The sequence below is a fragment of the Chamaea fasciata genome, unplaced genomic scaffold (assembly GCF_029207755.1).
Source record: "Chamaea fasciata isolate MVZ Bird 193981 ecotype frontalis unplaced genomic scaffold, bChaFas1.0.hap1 SCAF_3, whole genome shotgun sequence".
Taxonomy (NCBI): Eukaryota; Metazoa; Chordata; class Aves; order Passeriformes; family Sylviidae; genus Chamaea; species Chamaea fasciata.
Window position 1 is genome coordinate 48,502,105 of NW_027094088.1, and position 21,833 is coordinate 48,523,937.

At 38.7% G+C, this 21,833-nt stretch overlaps 1 protein-coding gene across 1 annotated transcript in view; it reads right to left on the reverse strand.

Annotated features, from left to right (window-relative positions):
- GRM1 (glutamate metabotropic receptor 1) overlaps nt 1-21,833 on the reverse strand; it is a 180,529-nt gene that overhangs the window by 139,670 nt on the left and 19,026 nt on the right. The window contains exon 2 of the mRNA XM_066178895.1: nt 6,606-6,855. Coding sequence (XP_066034992.1) covers nt 6,606-6,855 — 250 coding nt within the window. The remainder of the gene's footprint in view (nt 1-6,605; nt 6,856-21,833) is intronic.

Genomic DNA, 21,833 nt, shown 5'->3' on the forward strand with positions numbered 1-21,833 from the left:
TTCATGTCTGTCAACATGGGACCTTTCCTGGAAATGTGGGGGGGAATTAACATGGATTACCAGAAGAGTGTCACACCTGTTGGTGATGTGATCTCTTTCCTCTAAAGCGGATTCACTTTAGTAAGCATCATACTGAAAATTGTGTGTTAGAGTCTTCTGTGAAGAACTGGGAATAATATAGACACCTGGGCTGAAATTTATTATTCTGTGCCTGTTTTTATTGCATAAAGCAGAAATTCTCATTTTGAGCTAAAAAAAAAAAAAAAAAAAAAAAAAAAAAAAAAAAAAAAAGAGCTTTTAATAAAATTGAATCATATTTACAAAAGCACTAGTATCTCACCTACAACTTCTATACATTTCATCCTCATTTAAAGCACTGGGTGCATACACAGAAATAGCTAAGGGTTAATACATATTTTTACAACTAATTCTGGATGCCTATATGAAAGAGATTTAATTACATACAAAACCTAGCTTAACTCACATGACACAGAAGCAAGAAGTGAAAAGACAAAGGAACACCCCCATATTTAAAAAATTGCCCACTGCAATACATAAATCCCATTTACCATAAAAAATACATATCCTTCTTGAGTTTTCTTTTTCTGTAAAAGTGAGCATTGCTTTTTTTATTAAGACTCAAAATGCAGTTCTGCTCAAATATACTATTTAATTGGCACTTAATATGCAATTGCCTTTTAACACAGATTGATGTTATTGTAGGTTAGAGGGTAAACAAAATATGCTTGCTCAGTCTTCTTGCATAATGTAATTCTTTTTTCATCCACACAGATTATAAATTCCTGTCATAATAAACAAGTGATAGGCTGCAACTACTAAATGAACCATGAATAAGGTGTACAATTTCTAGGGACATGTTCAGAGGTTTCAGACTTTAAAGTTAGCAGTGGATCCTATTACAAACCTTGATAATGTTCAAGAAATGGTTTGATGTTGCTGGGTGGGACTTTCTTAATTGACAATACTTTGCTTAAATGCCAACTTCAGTTAGACTCTGAAAGTATTTGAAAAATGATAATGACTTATTTCAGCATTTCACAGAATCTACCCCAATTTTAATCCAGGAATTTGAATCCAAACCCAGCTAAACCTCTGATTATATCTAAACAGTCTTCCATTAACTTGGAGTGTCAACAACAACAGAAACATTAAAAGTAGTCGTTCTAAACATCGTTGGTCATGGAGGTACCAGGAAGAAAAAACAGTCCTCTTTCTGCAGCAAAATGCATGGAAAGTAAACTTTTGGGTCTTAAATTACTATTTTTCTTTTTATTTTCAACATGCCAATTGTGTTGTCACCTTTACTTTGTACTTTCAAACTGCCAGGTTTTACCACCCAGACTTCCCTTTCAAAAACCAGCACATGGAATATGAATGGTTTGGGTTCAATTATATACATTTGGCAGTGCTGGATTACTACCAGATTTCTTAACACATTCCCATTCATAGGAAGTTGGCATAAATCAGTATCATGAGCAACACTACCATATCTACTATTTTTGCCAGTTTTATAAGGCCCAAAGCTATCCTAGATAATCTGTGCTAGCATGAGGCAGGGGTTTTTTTCCCCCATTGACGACATATTGTTGGATCTTACTGATTTCTTCGTGATCTCTTGGGTACCTAAAAATAGCAATTTTTTTCTTAATGTAACTAAACACATTGGTCCTGCAAAACATTTCAGCTGCTTTGGGAGAATGTGAACATCTGTCATTGATTTTTCATAAGTATGGGGCAGCCCATGTGACAAATGAAGACGTGCATTGGAGAGCACAGCATCTTTCAGCTAGTCAAACTTAAAACAACAGTCATATCCTTTGATGGTCATCTCCTTTATGGAGAATATTCAATCAATAGTAGAATATTTTCAGTAATTTTATGCCAGTGCATGAGCCACTGGCACCAAGGACTCATCAGGGAGCAAAAGGCAGGCAGTCTTCTTAGCCACATATGTGAGGTGGTATTTGTGATACTCTTATGTTATTTGCGATGTCAGAACTGAATGAAAGAGAAATACATAACATCATGCTTTTGGCAGTGCAAACTATGTCATCTGTAACTTTGGTCAGCAGCCAAATGCTCACGCAGCCACTTGCCAGCTACCCTACAGAACAGGACAAAGGTAGAAAACGAGAAGAAAAGAAATCTCGCAAGTTAAAATACAGAAAGGGAGGTTGCTTAACAGATACCATTACAGACAAGAGACTCAATTTGGGGCAAATTAAAACAATTTCTTGCCAATTAAAATAGATTCAAACAGTGAGAAACTTCTGTCATTTCCTCCTCCTGCTTCCTTGCCGGAAGACCAGCTTCCTGACCAGATTCTCCCTCCTCCCTCACTAAATGATGTTTTGGATCTGTCACTTTCTGCTACCACTTTTTGACAACTGGGGTGATTACTGTAGATAGGGTTTGGGTCCCTGCCTTAGCCATGGTGTCCCCAAGTGCAGAGGCCCTCCTTCCTCTGCTGTGATGGAGCTGAAAAAGGCTCAAATGTCTTAGTGCTAAAGAGCTGGTGGGTCTGATTGGGGTAGGCAAAGCATTCGTTTGTCAAATGCTGTAATCCAATTCAATGGGATTACGTGTTGGTTCTGCCATAAAATCCCAGGCCTTGGAAGGTGATAACTGCCAAAATCCTCCCATACACCCTGCTGCCCAGGGATTGATCACATCAGGTCAGATTTCTTTGTCAACTTGCCAAGAAGTTATTTACTCTTTCACTTGGTTACAATCAAGTTCCACCTACCCAGCAATGTAAGATAATAGGACCAGACAGTTTACAGTGATAATACCTTGTCAATATTTTAGAAAGTGTGAATTTAAATGCCAAAACTATTACTAATATTGGCTTTTGAAGGAGGGGGGGGGGGGGGCAGTCAAAAAATTTCACCACAGTATGTACTCTGGCAGCTCTGTCATCCTATGCAAAATGAGTAATTAGATGCATAGAAAGAACAGACATGCCTTCACAATGGGCTGACAGCAGAGTATCCAACCATACCTTCACTGCTAAGCATTCAAACTTTCAGGAGAGATCACTTTACTGACACTTAAAAGTTTTAGTTCTACAACAGCCTCAGAGCAACATTAATGGAGATTGTAAAGCACCAGAAAGGCTACAGAAGTACCTAGTCCTTTACAAAGGACTGTACTGAAAAACAGCATGTGCACTAATATAACTCTTCTATTGTAAAGTTCCTCATACTTTTACACAAACCATTGAGTGTAGAAGTTTGAGAACAAATCGTGAAAGACCATTTTAATTTCCAACTATTTATCAAAAAATTTCTCCAATGACCTCAGAGCATCTCTTAAAACTGGTTATTTCATTTGTTTTTCATCTGCTTTGCATTACCCATACAGATGCTGAAAAGTCAGTTACATGCCTTTTTCTTGATGCATTATCCCAGGGGACATATAGGAGATTCATCAATCTTGCAAGATTCTCACAAAATGTAATTAATGCTTATTAAGTAATATAAAACCCAGTGGCCTGCATAAACATGATTAGTCACATGAGGTTGAGCATCTTCCTACATAATCTCTTCACATCAAAACTAATCTCTGCTAAAAGAGCTATCACCTGAACTCCCTTAAGAGTACAGTTCAATTTTTAGCGTAATTTTTGCTTTTGCTTACTCCAATTACATTCTAATATTTCTTTTTATACAAAAAGCCATGACCAAGTTTTGCCTTCTTACACTTTCATTATCAGTCCCTTTTTAAATTTATCATCATTATTTCATAGTTTAACAAATTTTCTCACTGATTCTCCACTACATTTCAACACTATTGGTTTCAGGATATCTGCCATTCTGCCTCAGGCAGGATTGTAACCTCATCTATTGTATTGTCATAATTCCAGCTTCCCTCCAGATTCAGAGAGAATTCCTTTCTCACAAAAATAACAGACTCCCACTTCCAGTAGTAAAGGAGACTGAACTTCAGATTAAACAGAAGTCAAATTTAGTTCCCAGTTCTCTTTCTGATAGCATGAATTTAGTTAGGCTAAGCTGTTCCTGTCTAGTTTGATAAACAGCAATATTGAAGATGTAGCAGGAAGAGAATTCTTTAGCCAGGTGTTCCTTTGCAAAGGCTTCCTCTTTACAGTGAGTCAGAGCAGAGTATGGGGTTGATAAAATGTGGCTGATAATAAACCTGTGGGTAAACTAAAGGCTTTGTTTAGCTCATAATTGCAAAAAAAGAAGAAAAAGTCTTGATTTCACATTCACTCCCACTTCCCTCAATTAAAAGAATGTTCTTAAAAGGCTCTTAGTTTTTTGCTTAGCTGGGTACTTGAATAAAAAAGACTAAATAGCACATCAAAGTAACGTTAATGTGTGCCTTGGTTCCTGTTTGTATATAGATGACCAAATTCATAGCACTGCAGTTCCACTGGAACTCACTTATTCAGAAGTTTGCTAATTTGCCATTTTTTAAAATCACTTAATTAGGACAATTCAAAGAAAACTTCTTTTCTTTTAGTCCTGCAAGCATATAAGAACACGTGCAAGCCCTATAATACTTTTTATTTCAACCAGCTGTTGTGCACAATCCAGACAGACCATGCAAAGCAATAACCAGCCAGTTTCACAATTGACAGAACCCACTCAGCCCTAAAAAGGAGTCTCCCATACTCAATTACCAGCACGAAAGAAGGGTATGTAAAAATCTACCTGAAAAATACATGGTGATTTCCAAAGTAATTCTGTTATTCCATTTAATTGGTAAGCATTTCTGACAAAAAGCTCAGATCTACACTGTTGGACAAACTCTAAGCCAAACAACTGAAATTTGTGGACAAGTGTTATGTTTGGTAAGGGCTCAAAGTAAAAACTTAAAGCTTAAATATTCCACATATCCAGGGAATAAGGGTTCAAGTGGTCTAATAGGAAACCAAGGCTTGTGGCTTAATGTAGGAGATTTTGTTTACTTGGTTCTCTGTATGATCAGCATCAAGAGGGAGCACCAAAATCAGTGACCAATGAGATACCGCTACACAGACAATGCAGGAAGAAAGCCCAAAGCTTCAGGGCATTTACTTAAAGACCAGGGATGCTGTCACTGAGACTAATTTTATTATATTCAGTTTCTTCTATTCACTGAAAAACCCATACGTAAAACGTGTCACTCCCAAAGCCTTCCATTATTCATTTCAATTGACGCAAACTAAATGATGCACTTGAACCACACATGCACAATGTGGAACACAGATTTTCAATACAGCCTTACTCTTTGTTTCACTTTAGTCCTGATGGTTCTCCAAATGTGCTATATCTTATCTTCACAACCTTCCAGAGATACTCTAGAACCTCAGCTTCAAATAGATAGCAAAGACTGCAACAAAAAATTGATGAGAGAGACTTAATGCTTTTAGCCTGTTCCTTGGCCAGAGTAGGTATCTGACTTGTAGAAATCATAACTGTGGGTTTTGAGGAGCAATACAGTCAGGGGAAAACAACACCATAGCACAGAGCAAAAGGAGAGGATCCCAGTCGCAATGACAGACACAAAGCCTTAAGGGAAAGAATGGGCCAAAAAGAAGTCTGATAAGATCAGATGACAACAGAAGTTAAGTAGGCAGGGAGACAACTGACAAAGGCCTTGAATTAATTAATTGAAACATTCCTTCAAAGAATGTTAAAATTGCAAATAAAGAAACAGAGAGTAAATAGGATTAAAACAGACATTATCAATCTAACATGAAGACAGAAAATGTCCATCCTCATCATTTGAGCAATGTTCATCAAGACAGAAAAATGGACAATGACATTGCAGAAAACAAGGTGAACGTCAAAGAAGCGTCAAAATAAGAATTATCAGAAAAATGGAATTGTGGATAAAGCATGTGATAGAACTAAAATTACTGTATTTCAGTGAATACCTACAAAGATAAACTCTAGTAGAGCAAAGCAACCATTCTCATTTTGATAAAAACAGCCTTTTTCTGTCCAACACACCTCTGCACTGTTACTCTGGTGATACAAAAACACACATACATACTCATTTAGCCATCAGCAAGTTTGATGTTTTAAAAACCAAACCAGCCTGCATAATGTCAGTGCCCCAGCTTTCAACAACACAGATGACAGTAAAGTGTACAATTGAGAATGCAAGGTTGTAATCATAAGACTGGAAAGAAGTTCTGGTAATAAAAAAAGAGGTGGTAACCGGGGTTTCAAATTGCGAGGGGTCATCCTTAGCTAAACACAAAATTTTGTCACATGCCACAGATCACATGCTGAAACCAGAATTCTTCACTCCCTACTTTCGATCTAAAAATCATTCCATGAAACATTCCTCTAGAGTATGCAAAAGCACAAAAGCAGTAATGTCACATACCCATATAAAAGAGTTAGTAATTAACATTAATTCAGCAAAAGCTACCACCACTGATCAAGTTGCCATACGTCTTCACATCTTCTTCCTGAGAATCTGCTCTACCACCTTGCCACTTCTTTTCATTCCTTAGAAAATTCAGTATGAAATTACTGCTGGCCTAAACTGCACAGTTCTGAAATCAAAGGCCTGCCTACAGGAGGAGAGGGAGGGGAAAGGCAGAGAAAGCACCCTCAGAGCCTTACCTTCCTATTAAGAGGAACTCCCCAAGCACTCCCAGGCGCCGCATGGCAATGAGGATGCCCCTCACTGTCATTCCCTCGCAGAAGCAAACCACCACTCTGGCCTTGGGCAACCGCTCCCGCAGCTTGCGGAGCAGGCGGTCAAAGCTCTTTTCGCCCGCATTGCTGTAGATCTTGTCAGAGTGAGCAATGCAGAGACCCTCTTGGGCAGCCAACTCTTTGAAGGCTTCCATTCCACTTTCCCCATAGTTTCCTGTTAAAAAAAAAAATACATCATACATTTAACCCATTGAACTGTAATGGGAAAGTCATAGTTTCCTCCCCTAAAATCAAGCAGCATTAGCAGAAGGAAGAGCAGAAGAGATCCATCAAAGTGAACATGCTCAGAGTTCAGTGGAGCAACAAGATATCTATGTATCAGTAGGTCTTAACAGAACTGGAGACTGCAAGTTTCTTTTCTTATGTTGACTTAACAATGTAAAGTATAGAAAGGTGATATTAAACGAGGAATGGATAGGTAGAAAAGGGGACAGATCAGACAGTAAGAGTGAAGTTTTAACATTTCTGTGGCAAAACTCACAGCTGAGCTGGTTTAGGAAAACAGTTATAGGAAAGAGAAAAAAGAATCTAATTTCAAGCTGTCTGTATCACATGCAGTCCATGTTCACAAAAGTGAAGGAAAAGTGGATGCAAATTTAAAACACGCTGATCTGGTAACATTTTCAAAGTCACGCTAATTTGACCAAGCAGTGTTCATGACAACTAAAATTTAGGCTTGACAATGTCTCTCTTAGAATAAGAGACTTTCTAACTGAAAGAAATCAGAAATAACCCTTTCCAAGACAGAAATATTTGAACTGTATGGTCCAAACAATATGTAAAAACTGATTCTCAAATTCCCTTCTATTTATACATTCAGCAAGCCAAAACAACAGTTTTACAAAACTCAGATTACCTTCTGCTATGGAAGCAAGTGAAACCCCAAGTTTTCTTTGAATATTTTATGCCTGACATGAGCACAGGACTTAAGATGACCATCCATCATGTTATATGAGCAGATAGACTAAAAAACCCCATCTCTATTAACAGCAACAAGAAATGATTCAAGAAAGAGTATCATTAATTTGATGCTATCCATATTCATAAGGTTTCCTTAATTTAATGAGGGAGTAAAATCAGATATGTTGATCACTTGTAGACCCAGACCTTTTCAAGCAAGGGGTGATTACTTCTCCATTTCCCTGTTTCCAACAACTGTTTGAAACAGCAAATTACAAAGAGGAAGACTTCTGAATCAATCCAAATTTCTTCATAAAATAAATTAAAACTCCTCAAAAGTATAGCCATCAGAAAGAAAATGCAGCAAGAGACAGTTCAGATACTCTGTACAAACCCGGAAGAAATAAGTGCATTTTTCCAAAAACATGGATCATTTGCCACAGATCAACGCTATGCAGGCACACTATGGCAGTCATTGTCATACTAAGTTGCAGACAAACCTGACAGGTCTAGTGTCAAACACAAAACTGAAGTTCCCCAGCCCTTTGCACTGAACTGCCCTAGTTTCTCATAAATTTGAAGAGCAGCAGAATGGCCTCTTTTCTAGCCTGTGACTCAAAATCATATTCAGCAATCAGGTCAATTCTGCTTTTTTTTCTGTGAGCCAGATGTACTCCAGAGTAGCAGTCCTGCATGGCTGTGGGGGGGAGAGGAAGATCTGTGCCTGGGTGGGAAATCACAGCCAAGCAGCCCACCCTGTAGGCTCAGTACTGCAGCCCCATCCCACAGCCCTGTACCTGGGTAAACTCTGTGGCCTTGTCATGTGCTGAGAGTGACACAGATGGAGGCATTTCCAGGTATTTATAGGCCTGGACCTGCAGTCACCAAGGGACTTACTCCAAGGCAGTACAGTTTGAGCTGTACTGCATTGATGACTTGCCTCAGGTCCCAGACTGAGGCAGGAAAACCTCCCCCCTGACTTGCCATTAGCAAGAACTTTATGCTTCAGAAGGATTTATTTCCCAATTTCATGTGGAACTTTGTTCAACAAAGACTCCTTTGAAATCAGTAGGATTATTCTTCAAGTCTTACCTAAAGAGGGACAGGAGACTGAACTGAATCCTATTAGATGTTTAGGCAATGCATATTAAAAAAAAAATATAGTACATCAGTGATTCTGCTGTAGTTCAAGTCAATGATTGCAAGAAATGAAAAATAAATCCATTTGGAATTATTTTTCTCAGCTTTAATTTTGATGATGTAACAATTATCTCAAACATAGTAAAACCATACTAAGAGTACAACAGCCTACCAAAACATGTTAAGAGAAAGATTGGTGTCTATAAATTCAGTAAGTGCAACAGAGAGTCTAGAAGGAAAAAAGCTAATTAAGATCAAGAACAACATGAACAGAAGATGGAATAGGCAAAAAACAAGGCAGAAAATCTGCAGCTCAAAATGAAAGATTTCCAATCCTTAAATGAAAGTAGTATAACAGCTGTCCAGTAGCAGCACAAAGAAGTCTGATGTTTGGCTGGAGCTTTCTGCTCAGCTCACAAAAGCAATAGAGTAGGTTTCTGCAACAGCCAGAGATGAGACTTGGTGACCCAGGAGGTTCTCTTAAAATCTGTTTGCCATACTCCCAGAGCAAGACAACATGCTGCACATCTTTCCCCTCCAAGGAAAAGGATCCGGGAGTAAAAGAACATGTGAGAGATATGTTACATAGATTGTTCAATGCACTCAGCTGCCGAGGTATGGACAATGTCAGGGCATAAAAGGAATAGAAAACGCCAATTATTTCTGTGCAGTAGCCAAGAACACAGCCATCTGTACCACTTTGGTGGGTACATTCATTTCAATCCAGACTCAGACAACAACTGAGAGGGGAGACACTTAATGAAAGAAATCTCTGTGTGATTGTAGTCAGTGAAGAGTTACATCAGGGCCCCAGGCTAAGACCTTTTTTTCCTTTGAAAGAGCCACTGAATAAAAGATCTAATCTTATCTGAAACTGCCTTTTGCTACCAGGATCAGCTGTGAAAGGTAAAATAATTATTACCGTGATTTTCTTTCTGACCTCTACCCAAAACTAGGTGAGTCAGTAACATACTTTGAGCCCCACAATACCTTGTTGTTTATTAACTATTTTAAGGTCTGTTCAACTTGTATCCTATTCAAAAAACCACATATTTTCCTTATATGTTTCATTCAGAGTCTGTACAGCAGTATAAAGGTAAATTCTAAACCTATCACGACTGCAATTTTACCGAGAGGATTTTCGTAACACTTTTCTCTCAGTGCCAAAGGAAGCTTTGCTTCACCACTGCAAAAGTCCTAGATAAGGCCATTTCTGAGAGGGATCCGCATACTTAAAGATGCTGCTGAGAGTTTCATATAGTGGTAATAATTCTCACACATTGCATTCCATGCATTAAATATCTTAACAAAAACATTAGGATGCTGTAGTAAAAATCCGAGATGTTATCTTGATCAACAGAAGACATGCTAAAGAAGAAACCAACAAAAATTCAGCCTCATAAATTGCTCCTTTGAGCCAGTAAGTATTACATTTGTGCCACAGCTATATTGGAACTAGCACTGTTTGGTTGTATTGACACTTTAGTAGTGTGGGGAGCAGAACCCATGAGCTCCATCTAAAAGGTTTATGTTCTTTTTTTTTATTACAGCTGTTTGGCAAATTTGTCCCCGTTCTCTTTATCAAGAGAACCATGTTTTTCATTTATGAAATGGAGCAGAAACAGCTCAGCAGTGAGGCACTTATGAGAATCCTGGAGATTGTTTTCTTAAGGGATGCACAGAATGTCTGTGTAGGTCTTCCCAAGCCATATAACAGCGTGTTGTGTTTTCAGGGGGCTTAAAAACAAAACAACGTATCCCACATAATCTCTGTCTTTGAATGAAGCAGCCATTGATTTATTTGTGCAATAACATAAGGAAATATGAATCATTCATATTTGAGCTGAACAGAATATTTCCTTGAAATATAGGTTGATCACTATTTGTTTGGGTTTTTTTTAAATATGGTCTTTATCTTAAAGACCATAATGCTGAAGAGAAAGACTGAGACTGTTCTTTCTTGCTCTGCTTTCAGTGTCAATAGGAAATACTAACTACTTTTTTAAGACCCATTTAGAGAAACACCTACAACACCAACAAAACCCACAACAGAGAACTCTGCCTGGAAGGATGTTCCAATGCACTTAAAATGACAAAAGGTAGGGAGCAAGAATTACTTCTTCCACCTGAGCTATGAGTAATCTCTTCAGGTGAGGTCACTTGTTGCTCACCACTAGGGGCTCATTTGCTGCACTTGTTCCTCTAAACCATGGCAACCACAGCCTGGATCAAAAGTGAGCACACAAAAACTCCCATATCACATTGCAAGAAATTAATCCCCTTTTCAAATTAACAAGTAGGAAACTATTTTTTTTTGCCTCTTCTTTCCTCTCTCAATGTTATGATCTGTTTTTTCACTTCTCCCAAGCTTTTAAATATATTGCTGGAGGTATGAAGGCTGTTTCATTGCTCAGTACTGATTCACTGCAAGACCTCTCTTTTATTCAGCTAATTAACTACTTTTTGGCAGAGAAAGTAAGATGAGAACAAGAGGACTGTATGACATACCAGCAAGTAATAACTTTTTTAAAATTTTCACTACTGCAAAGGCAAATTATTTGGGAAGAGCAGAGCAAGGACATGATCTAATTGTCAAGTTAGTTCTTGACATATTGCAATAAGTAATTTGTAAAAACTAGTGATAACATTAAATAAGAAAGAAACTGTACAGTTGTCAAATACAAGTCTGAGAAGACAGGAAAGTTTGGGACCACTGAATAGAAAAAAAAAAAAAAAAAAAGGCAGAAAGAGCATCAGTTTTCTCTCCTATAATATGGTATGCCTCCCTACAGCACAGGAGCATCTTTGAGTGGGGTCAGTAAACTAGAAAAAAAATTGATTTCTCTACTTTTAATGTATTTGTTATGAGTACCATATTAAATTATCCTGTGTATACTCTTAGTTGATAACAAACTAAAACATTTCAGCCGCCAGATTTAAGTTAATATGTTAGTAACAATTTGGGAGCACATACAGAATCAGCTAATGAATCTGAAATGACAAGCAACCACTTTCTAAGCTGTAATAATTCAACCACTCACATCAATTTGTCCACACCTTTGATTGGGAGAGTTACAAGCAAAATTCAAAGTCCATATTTATTTTCTGAAGGTCCCAGATGGACAAAAACCTGGAAAAGTTGTAGAAATGGATCTGCCAGTGTATGTTATTGTGGACTATCCCAAACATAAACGCTACATTCATAGAAAGCAGCCCTTCCAGGGCCATCAAACTGACACCATGCAGCCCGTGCCAGACTTCTCTGTCACTGGGAAAAGGGCAAGGATCCAACACTTCCATGTTTCTCTGGAGTATCCTTTTCAAGGCAATCCCACTGATGTCAGGAGAGGCAACATTTTACCAGTTATAAGTTGTTCCAAATAGGATTTGTTTTTTCTTTTTCAGTGAACTCTCTACACCTAATATTGACTTTGCTACCTAAAACTCTTTACCACACCATTTCTTTTCAGATAGAAAATTATGTTGAGAAAGTTTCTTTTGCTTAGGAAATCTCAACTCAGGGGGTTTTAAGAGACAACTTCAAAGCAGGTGAACTAGGCTACGAGAGAATGAGCCCTAAAGTGCTGGCTACTTAACAATAAGTAGAATTCTGCATGGACATGGGCTCTGGTTCTGCTACCAGTCAGGACAAAACAGCAGAGAAGACATCCAAATTGCAAACTTCACTCGACCTAAAATCTCAAACTGCAAAGCTTAAAAGGAAAACCTCTACCACTTATTTCATTCTAAGTGGTTTACAGAAGAAGGAACAACCCAAAATGTGCTTTTAAAAGAATGATGAAATGGCTACTTCAATTTCTCCAAGTGCGGTGGCTTTAAGGAGAGAAACAAGTCCTGCAAACATTGGCCCTTAAGGACAGTTTAATACAGGTTGAATATCTCTGCTACTCACTAGAGGTTTTCCCCCCTCCTAAAGATCAGCTGGATTGATTACTTCTTCCTACTGCTTAGATTGGGTCCAGCTATCCACCTCCTCAGTTCTAACGTTGCTTTTAGCCTACTACCACGCGTCGGTATCAAACTCCTTCTTACCACCATCACCTTGCCTTCCAGACCAACCTATGGCTCTCTGGAAGCCGGTGTTTCCCTTACATTTCTCTAGCTGTTTATCTTTGGCATTGTCAAAAGGTCTTTGGATGGAGGCCTTACTGTCCTTTAGCTATGGAGAAGAAAACTCATTATCAGAAATTGAAACTAGACTGCTAGCACTCCATCTTCATTAAAGTTTGCAAAGTTTTCTGGATTCATCAGAGATTTCCAAGCAACTCCACTCTAGCCTTACAGAGGCCAGAAGGATATGTTAAATGAATGAACTGAGTCATCTTTAGTACACTACAGATCTCAGCCATCTGTGCTTACAGCCTGTTTTCTTCAGGCCCTTCTAGAAATGCAGAAAAGTGAGCTGTTAAGGCCAGACTAGTCTTTTTTTCATTTTCTAGTGTTAACCAAAATTGAGTACAAGGGAATTTTTTTTAAAAAAGCTGAAATGCTGAATTAGATGGTTATATAGTCCATTAAACAATACACTATGCCTGACATTATTAGAGAAATGAGATTATATTTCAAATAAGAAAACTCACATAATTTTATGAAATGCTAGGTTACTTCCTGTCATTAATTACAAAGTTAGTACATAATAGCTCACCATAGTGATGTGTTACCTCAGTAAAGAAGACACAGAAAAAGGCAAAATTCTACCACTCACTAAAGTGGTTGTACTTAAGCCTTCATCCTGAAAGCAGCAGGTGCAATATCTTGAGCAAGTAATTGATATTCTTGTCAGAAATACAGCCACAGGTGAAGTCAGTCTGAAGTAATGAGACTACTAATGTTAAATGACACTTCCCTAATAAGACAAATTCCAAAATGTGGTATCATGCCATTTTTTCCCTAAATGTATTCAAAGCATACACCCAGTGATTATTTATTATGTATCTATCAAGGAGTTTGAGAGGTTTATATTCTAATGAAGCTATTTCAACTCCAAACCTAGCTGACACACACTACTTGTTACAAATTTGCTTGCTGAACTTCATCTTTCTGCTTATGACTTAACAGCAAGGGGCTTCCAACTTTCTTCAGAAAACATTAAAATTAATCTAGTAAGTCTAAAAACTTAATATTCAGAAGAATATAATGTTATTTTAGAAATAATTGCAGGTCAATTTTCATATGTTTAAGAAAAACAGTAACTGCATTGGTTTGTTTACATGTCCATTCAAGGGTTTGATGAAAATTAGTATTATTTCATATTATGTGAAATAAATTCAAAACTAAAACCAAATTCAAATCCTGAGTTTGAAAGGTTCTCTCAGTAATAAAGTTCCAGAGAGATTCTCATACCAGCATTTCCAATTGAGTTCATAACTGCAAGGATTGACACAATATAAATGTCTGAGTTACACACTGCTAAATGTCATTTCTGCTGCTGAATGGTGAAACATTTGTAATACGTTTTCCCAAAGGCTACCATAGTATCTGCATATGAAAAGGTGATTTAATGTTGAGAACACAGGCAAAGCTAGTACAGGAAATTATGCAAAAGCTGAATTACCACAAGTAAAGAACAAATTAGTAGTTTACTTTACACAACTCCCGCAGAGGTAGTAAAAAAGAATGAACTCTGGAAGGCCAGTCTGGAGAGCTACAAAAAAATGGCCAAATGCAAGTAGGAGAAAGTGATAAGCCTGAACACGTGAAATAGTGAGATATTGCACGCGGGTCTGTACTTGTGCAGCTTTGAAAGGCTGCACCCCAGGGATGACAGCTTGGACAGCTTGAGTTTTCCTATACCCCCACCCATGTCCACATTCAGGAATGGTCCCAGGTCACTTCCTGTGCTCCTGGACATAGTGGGGGAGGCCTTGAGATTGACGGGAGGCCCCTGCAGCCCTCCTGATGCAGTCCTTAAAGCATTGTGCATCATTGAGGAGACAAGGGCAGTGCTGCTACACAGGCCCGTAAAATGTCTTGTTGGAGGGAAAACAGAAAGACCTTTTGCCAGGCTAAGAAATAGAAAAAAATACAAATCATGGAGAAAAAAGAAAATCTTGTGGGTTTTTTCCCAAACATTGCAGACATTGAAGTTTTGCCTCCTCTACAGGCAGGGTTTACAGATAGATCCTGAGGAATGGCCTCTGGGTACTCACAAGTTGTACTGCCATCCAGAAAGTCCCAGCAGCCTTCTGTTCCCAGCTCAAAACAACCTGAACCCAAGCATGTCATTCCACCACAACTTCAGCTGCCCTGTCCTCAAGCAAATGCACTGAGGGCAAGGAATGGCTCTCTGTCAAAGGCCCATAAAAACCCGCAGGTCCCGGCATGTACCAGTGAAGCTGGACAAGCCCTTCTCACTCTTACCACCTTGTGTTCTTCCAAATTGTCCCTCTGAGGGCCAAAGCCCTCAGAGAAACTGGGCACCAGCAAAGTGCCGAGGGGAGACGGCCCTGGTGCCATGCCCTGGGACAGGGCAGAGCCGGCAGAGTAGCCATGCCGGCCCTGGCAGCTGAGCCGCCCTAGCTCCCAGGGCAGGGCAAGCCCCTCCGCCACACCTTGTCCTGGGCATTGGCAGGGGAACTCAGGATGGGAAGGAGACCAAGGGGAGGCAGGTGACCGCAGATGGAGCAGTGGAGCGGATGGAGCATCATGGAGGAGAGAGGCCGAGGCTGTGCATGCATTGAGCACATCCAAAAGCAGCAGCTACTGAGAGCAAGGCAGCCGTGCTTGCGCAGCTGGCTGTGCACAAACTCTCCAGGAACGCTGTAACAACTACTGCCAAGGCCGGCTGTGAGGTGGCAGACTGTGAGGCAGATTTGGGTGGCCTGCTGGCCTCAGCTTTGGCACCCGTTGACAGTGAAGAAGCAAAGCTTTTGGCCTTGACAGTGGCCAAAGGGTAGCATTGACATGGCTGGCTCTGATCTCATGACTCAGAGCCAGGAGAAATACATCTGCAGCTGTGCAGATGTGATCTTCTTGGCAAAAGCATTATGAGCCATTCTATGTGGCTGCTTCAGCATTGGGAGACAGCACAGCCCCCTGTGTGCCAAGAGTTTTGATGAAGGTATTCATCAAGGAGTGATTTTCAATGTGTTCAATATTTCTGCTGTGACTGAACCAATAAATGATTGACATAGATGCCTCTTGATCTTATGACAACATGTGTGGCAGGTCTTATCTCCACACTAAAATATTTCATATATTCCACTCCAGCAATAAATCTATTTTTGACAAAGAAGAATACAGCAGTTCAACAAATGTACTTCTACAACTGGGAGTGTCAGAAAATCCATCCCTAAAGCTCTGACTGGGCACCATGGGGGTATATAAGAGACTTAAAAATCATAATTGCCTTAAACACTATTAAGATCACCAAAGGACTTTGGGCAAACAGTATTAAGAGGCTGTCAGCATCAAAGTTCACCCTCTCACCATCACTGTCACCACCATCCCACTCCAAATATGGCTCCTAGATTTGGGGAATTTGGATTGTGGGCTCACCTGATGGGAACTTGAAATAAAATAAAGGTGGCACTATTTTTAAATTGCCTCTGGTCCAAGGAGAAGTAAACAAGGCTGAAGGAGAAGAATGCATCCACAAGGAACGCCAAACCCAGCATCTGTGCTGAAAATCAGCTCTGGCTGGGCTTGGGGCAGGGAGGCCATAGTTCACAGACTCATTTGCTGAGGCCAGGTTTGCACACTCTCCCTGCCAGCCAAGGGGGAGGAAAACAGTTTTTGTGTGTATGATGGCAAAACCTCTGGTACAGAGGGGTTGAACACCAATCACCAGAGGCTACAAGCCAGATGAGAAGCAGACCCTGCAGAGACAAACTGGCTCAGTTGTAAATCTCCTCCAACCATTGGGAATGTCACATTCACACAGGACATTTGCATGAGAGGCAGGTGACTTGTTTTAAAAAGGGTCATAAACCATCAAAGACCCCAGAAGCACTCCCCAGACTCATCCTAAGGCTTTCCACAGACCCACAGTGTGTTGCAAAAGACAGTGTAAAACTCCACAGTGCAGAGGTGCTTGGCATGTTCCCACTGATACCTGAATGTACTGTATGTTTCGTGGGACCCCCACCACCAAGAGGACCAGAAGAAGAGGGACACTGCTGGATCCACTAGGGTGGTGAATATCTTTCTACTTAATCTTCTGTCTGTCACTTTTTTCTTTCTCTCCGCCACCTTCCTTCTGCTTTTCCTACTTCTTTCTCTTAGTGCAAGACACTACAAATTCTATTTTGGAATTTTATAACCTGATATGACTAACATGCCTCTGGTATGAAATGACATAATGTTCTGTGACAAGATGTAAGCAACAATGAGTGACAAGATACTGAATTTTTCAGATGTATAGAAAATTTTCAGGCCAAATATCATTGACTTCTCGTATCTAATCCATATATAAATGAGTGAATAGGTGCTGATAGCAAAACACATATGAGACCAAAAAGTAAACAATTTTTCAGTTTCTATTATATTGGGCATTTTATAATTTCTTTCTTTGTTCCTTTCTTTCCTTTTTTTTTTTTTTCAGAAAAAAGAAGTTCACTTTCTCTTCAAATTAAAGTAATTACCACTAACCTTCAGTAACTAAAATTGGTATTAAGCAGAGGTGTTAAGTTGACCAAGTGTTAAAAGAAAAGATAAGAAAACCAAAAGAACAGAGAGGGTCTTTATGACAGCAAGCTCATTAAAGATTCATAAAAATGTTAAATAGATGGAGAAGAAAAATAGGTGTTAGAGAAAAAAAAGTCAGCAGTGCAAAGGCCATTGCAAATTCTGTATATCATTGTGGTTTCACACAAACTCTCTGTCCAACAAAGCATTTCTGGAACTTAAAATAAGATCTGTTAGTCTTTTATAGAAGTCTCACATAATCTCCTCTCCTCCATAATATTTGTTAGATTTGATGATTGTTAGTACAGAACTATTTCATCAAAATAGAATAGAAAATATTGATGCTTCCCCTGCTATTGTGGAAAGAAAATAATGATTCTTCTTAGGATGCAGCTAAGAGATATACATGTCACATGCTACTTTTGATGGCACTGATATGTCCCTTTTATTAATTTTAAATGTTTTCTTTCTTTTTCATGCAGTTGAATTGTTTGTATGGTTTGCATGCACTTATCTTTTGAGAAACTGATCATGATACTGTGACCTTACAGGGCACCGTTAATGAAATGAGGTTTGCCTTACCCTATTTTGAAGAGCACTTTCCTGCTAGACTCTATGATTAAATTGGATTAAAAGAGTGATGTTTTTGTATGTAATGGTGTAGAGAAACAAAGCCACAGCTCCATGGAATAGGGAACTTTGGGGCATCTGTGAATCTGCACTACATGACAGCAGAGATGCTCAAGGACTGGGTAGATCCCACTTACATGATAGGGATTCCCCTAGAAGGTACAGAATGCTTTAAGCTGTATCCTTGTCAGCAGCGTTTCTCTGTTTCTAAAAAGTTGGCATATTTTTCACTATCTATATGTTAAAAAATCATGAACAGTGATTTTGTTTAAAATATGGTCTGCATGCAAATTTTTCTCTGTCTCCTTTAAGACTGTTCGAACCTCAGAAGGTAATATTGAACTTAGACACTGTTCATTTCCTTTGGTATCATCAGGATCCAGCCCAAGACTTTCTGATTGCACAGATAAAACATCAGTGGGGAAGGGAGGGAGAAGAGACTGTCCGTCTAAAACCACACACAAATTGTTGTCACAAGTTTCAGCCTGTTTCCTTCAGTTTAAACTGCTCTGAGATGTTTACCCAGAGGAATAAGGTGGTAAGAAACTCCTGCACATATGCAATATGTGCCAATTCCATGAGCAATGCATTGCAACTCATTCCAAGCTGTTGCTCTCCCATATGGAGAGAGAAAGGTGCCCACCAAAGACGGTATGGGCTGCTTGTTTGAGTAACCCAATGGCCTCTTTCTCACTGTCACTGAGGCCCCTTCCTGGGCACAGGGGGCTGAGGGGAGGGTGTGAATGTGTTTTTGATGCATCTGGGAGGGTGGGTACAAATGCAGAAGGCTGCTCTTGAAATGTCAGCCTGAAGACAGGAATTACTGGCACAACAATGAGCAAGCCCTTTCCTGCAAAATCATTAGCAACAGCAAACCTCAAAAGTATCGACAGAATTTGTAATAACTTGAACTACATTTTCTAGACTTTTCTGTAGTCCTTCCTCCTATATAACAACAATCGGGGTTTCGTATTTTATGTGTACGCGATCTTGTGTCTAAGATTAGCTTTTCCTCAAAAACATGTCTCACATTGCTATGGTATTTCCAAATGAACTACAATCTTATCCTATACATCTGTCCAGGTTTTAATATAATCAGAAAAGCATATGGTTATGCATATTAACATACTATGGGAAGGAGACGCATTAGGCAGACCTCAGTTTTCAGCTTTGATAACTTGACTATTTATAAGCTGTTGGAAGGCATGTTAAATGACAGAGTGAGGACAAAAAAACTACTGTTTTGAGGATGCAGATTTAACTTATTGAATCTGGGGTTACATGCATATACAAGGGCAAAAAACAGAAGAAGGATTTGGGGGTTATATTTCTGATAATTTTAAAAATGCTGTTGCAACTTGATGCAGATGGAGGTGAAAGGATGAAGGTTGTGTAAGTTTGGAGATTTTAATAAATATCAGTAGCACTTGTCTTCTCACTTTTTCTTCTCTTGGTTCCAATATTCCTCTGTCTATTCCTTGGGTGCCTGTTGCCTGTACAGATGCAAGGGGACTGTTTTTCTAGCAGATACAGCAGGGCCACGTTTAAAAACACAAAGGCATAGTTGACAAAATCCATTTGTAGGCTTTTGGGAATCTGAGAGATAAACCAATTATCTTTTGAGATTAATTAAAAGAACTCTCAATGTACAGAGTGGAAAAATCTAAGAACAGTATAAGAAAACCCCAGAAATTGTTACTGAAGTCCTTATTTATGAGCCAAAGAGCCAAGGCAAGATTACCAAAGAATCAGAAAAGACAAACGGCCCTGCAAAAAGCTTTTGAAGTCTGCTAAAAGTCAGCTGAAATCACTTCATCAAGATATATCTAAAAATGAAATGTATTCATTTTTCTGACCCCTGTATGGGCCATTGACTTAAAAGCTGGACTCAATCCTTGTGGGTGCCTTCCAACTCTGTGAATATTCTGTGATTCTGTGAAAAGGCTTCACTTTATAACAATAATAAAGGCTGATGACTACTGGCATAGTATTTTTGCATAAGGACTTCCATTTTTACTTTAGTAGTTTGTCTGCCCTAATCTTAGGTTATTGCTTTCTGAGAAATTTCAAGCTCTTATTAAATTGAAAACAAACATTTCCATGGTGCCCCCTTAAGAAAGTCTAAATTTATCTGGTCTGAATATCTATTGATTTAATTTTTCAAAAACAGAGGCTCAAGCAAATGACTGCTGAAAAAAAAATGAGGATTTCAGGGTTATACAATGCCTCTGAGAATTCTCACAGTATAGAATGACAGTATTTCCAAACTGTCTTTCTGCATGTTCCTTAGCTAACAAAGTGGGCATATCAAACTAATCAGATATGCTAAAAACAAAATGAAGAGATTAGAGAGGAAACAAAATACGATCTGATAAAAAATGTAAACCACCAGACTCTGCTAGGGGTAAGTTTAACTTCTTATTTAAAGATGATATCTAAAGATAGTACTTTTAATACATTGTCTGACACTTTACTGCAATTATTTAACAAAGGAAAAACAGGCAAACTTTATTTGCTGAATTAACATACAGGAATCTTCTGAAATAATTCATTGCCTTGCAGTTTGCAGCCAAAGGAACTGTATCTGATTATCCTTTTTTGTCCTCTCTTTTCACCAAGATTTTTTTCATTATTCAGTTTTGGGGGGAAAGCGAACACCCTCAGAAAAACAACTGAGTAGTAGCTAGGTTCTCAGTGATGCTGGGACCAAGTTGGGTGGCACACTATGAGTACACCTGCCTGGGGAGAATCACCTCTCTTCAGGTAAGCCTTAATTGACCTCTGAAGTAGTGCAGTGGTCTGGCAGCTTTGTGCCTGTACTGCTTGCTAGAATAGTTGTGGTTGATGATTTCCTTGTAACCACTTTCACTCACTCAGCATTAGAGAAGCCTCACTGTAACATCCAAAGAAAAGCTCAGGAACAGCAGGGGCTTTATCTGGACTAAAATCCTGGTGTGATGAGTTTCCCTTGGCACTTCTCAGCCAAAGATTAAAGTTTATCTCAATTACCAGCAAACAATCAAGAGTAAAAACTATATCTGAAAAACCCCTGCAATATCTTGTCCGAACACTCAGTATCAGCCTTGCTTTCAACCCTACACCCCAAAGAGAGATGTAATTGAAGTTTTATAGAAAAGTGACTTGCAAGAGTTCCCCCTATAGCACTTGATATTCTGTTAAGTCTCATCAGCAGTTATAATAATGTTTGCATTTCCAATAAAAAAATCCAACCTGAGACAGAAAAAGCCATTAAAAGAATCATACTTTAAAATTTATCACACACATTGCCTGGCAATAGAGGTTAGATGAGACAGTTTTTCTTGGCAATATTAATCAGACTAATTACTTCATTGTTCTTACAATGTAAGAAGCTACTGATTTTGGTATTTTTGTAAGTACATGTCTGCCTACAACAAAAAGTATTGATGATCAAAGATAAATGGATTTAAGACAAAAGAAATCCAAATCTGAATTATGTGTTACATTGACATCATAGTGCTAGGTGAAAAAAATGAAACATCATTTCCTGAATTGTATCCACTTTAGTCACATTTTGTTATAGATTTCAGTTCTGTCAGAATATCATCTGTCAAAATGAATTAGTGCAAAATTTAACACTTTTCTTTTAACAAAGAATAAGATTGTAATGGAATTTCAATTTTGCTTCATCCTCTTCTTAGCACTTGATAAATGCAGTCTCATAAGCACTGCTGCTCATCTGACATGATGCCTGCAATCTTAATGTAACAAATCTGAAGAAAATGCAAAGGCATTCTTGTTTTCTTAACATTTCTTGAGATCTCTGCAAACTACTTT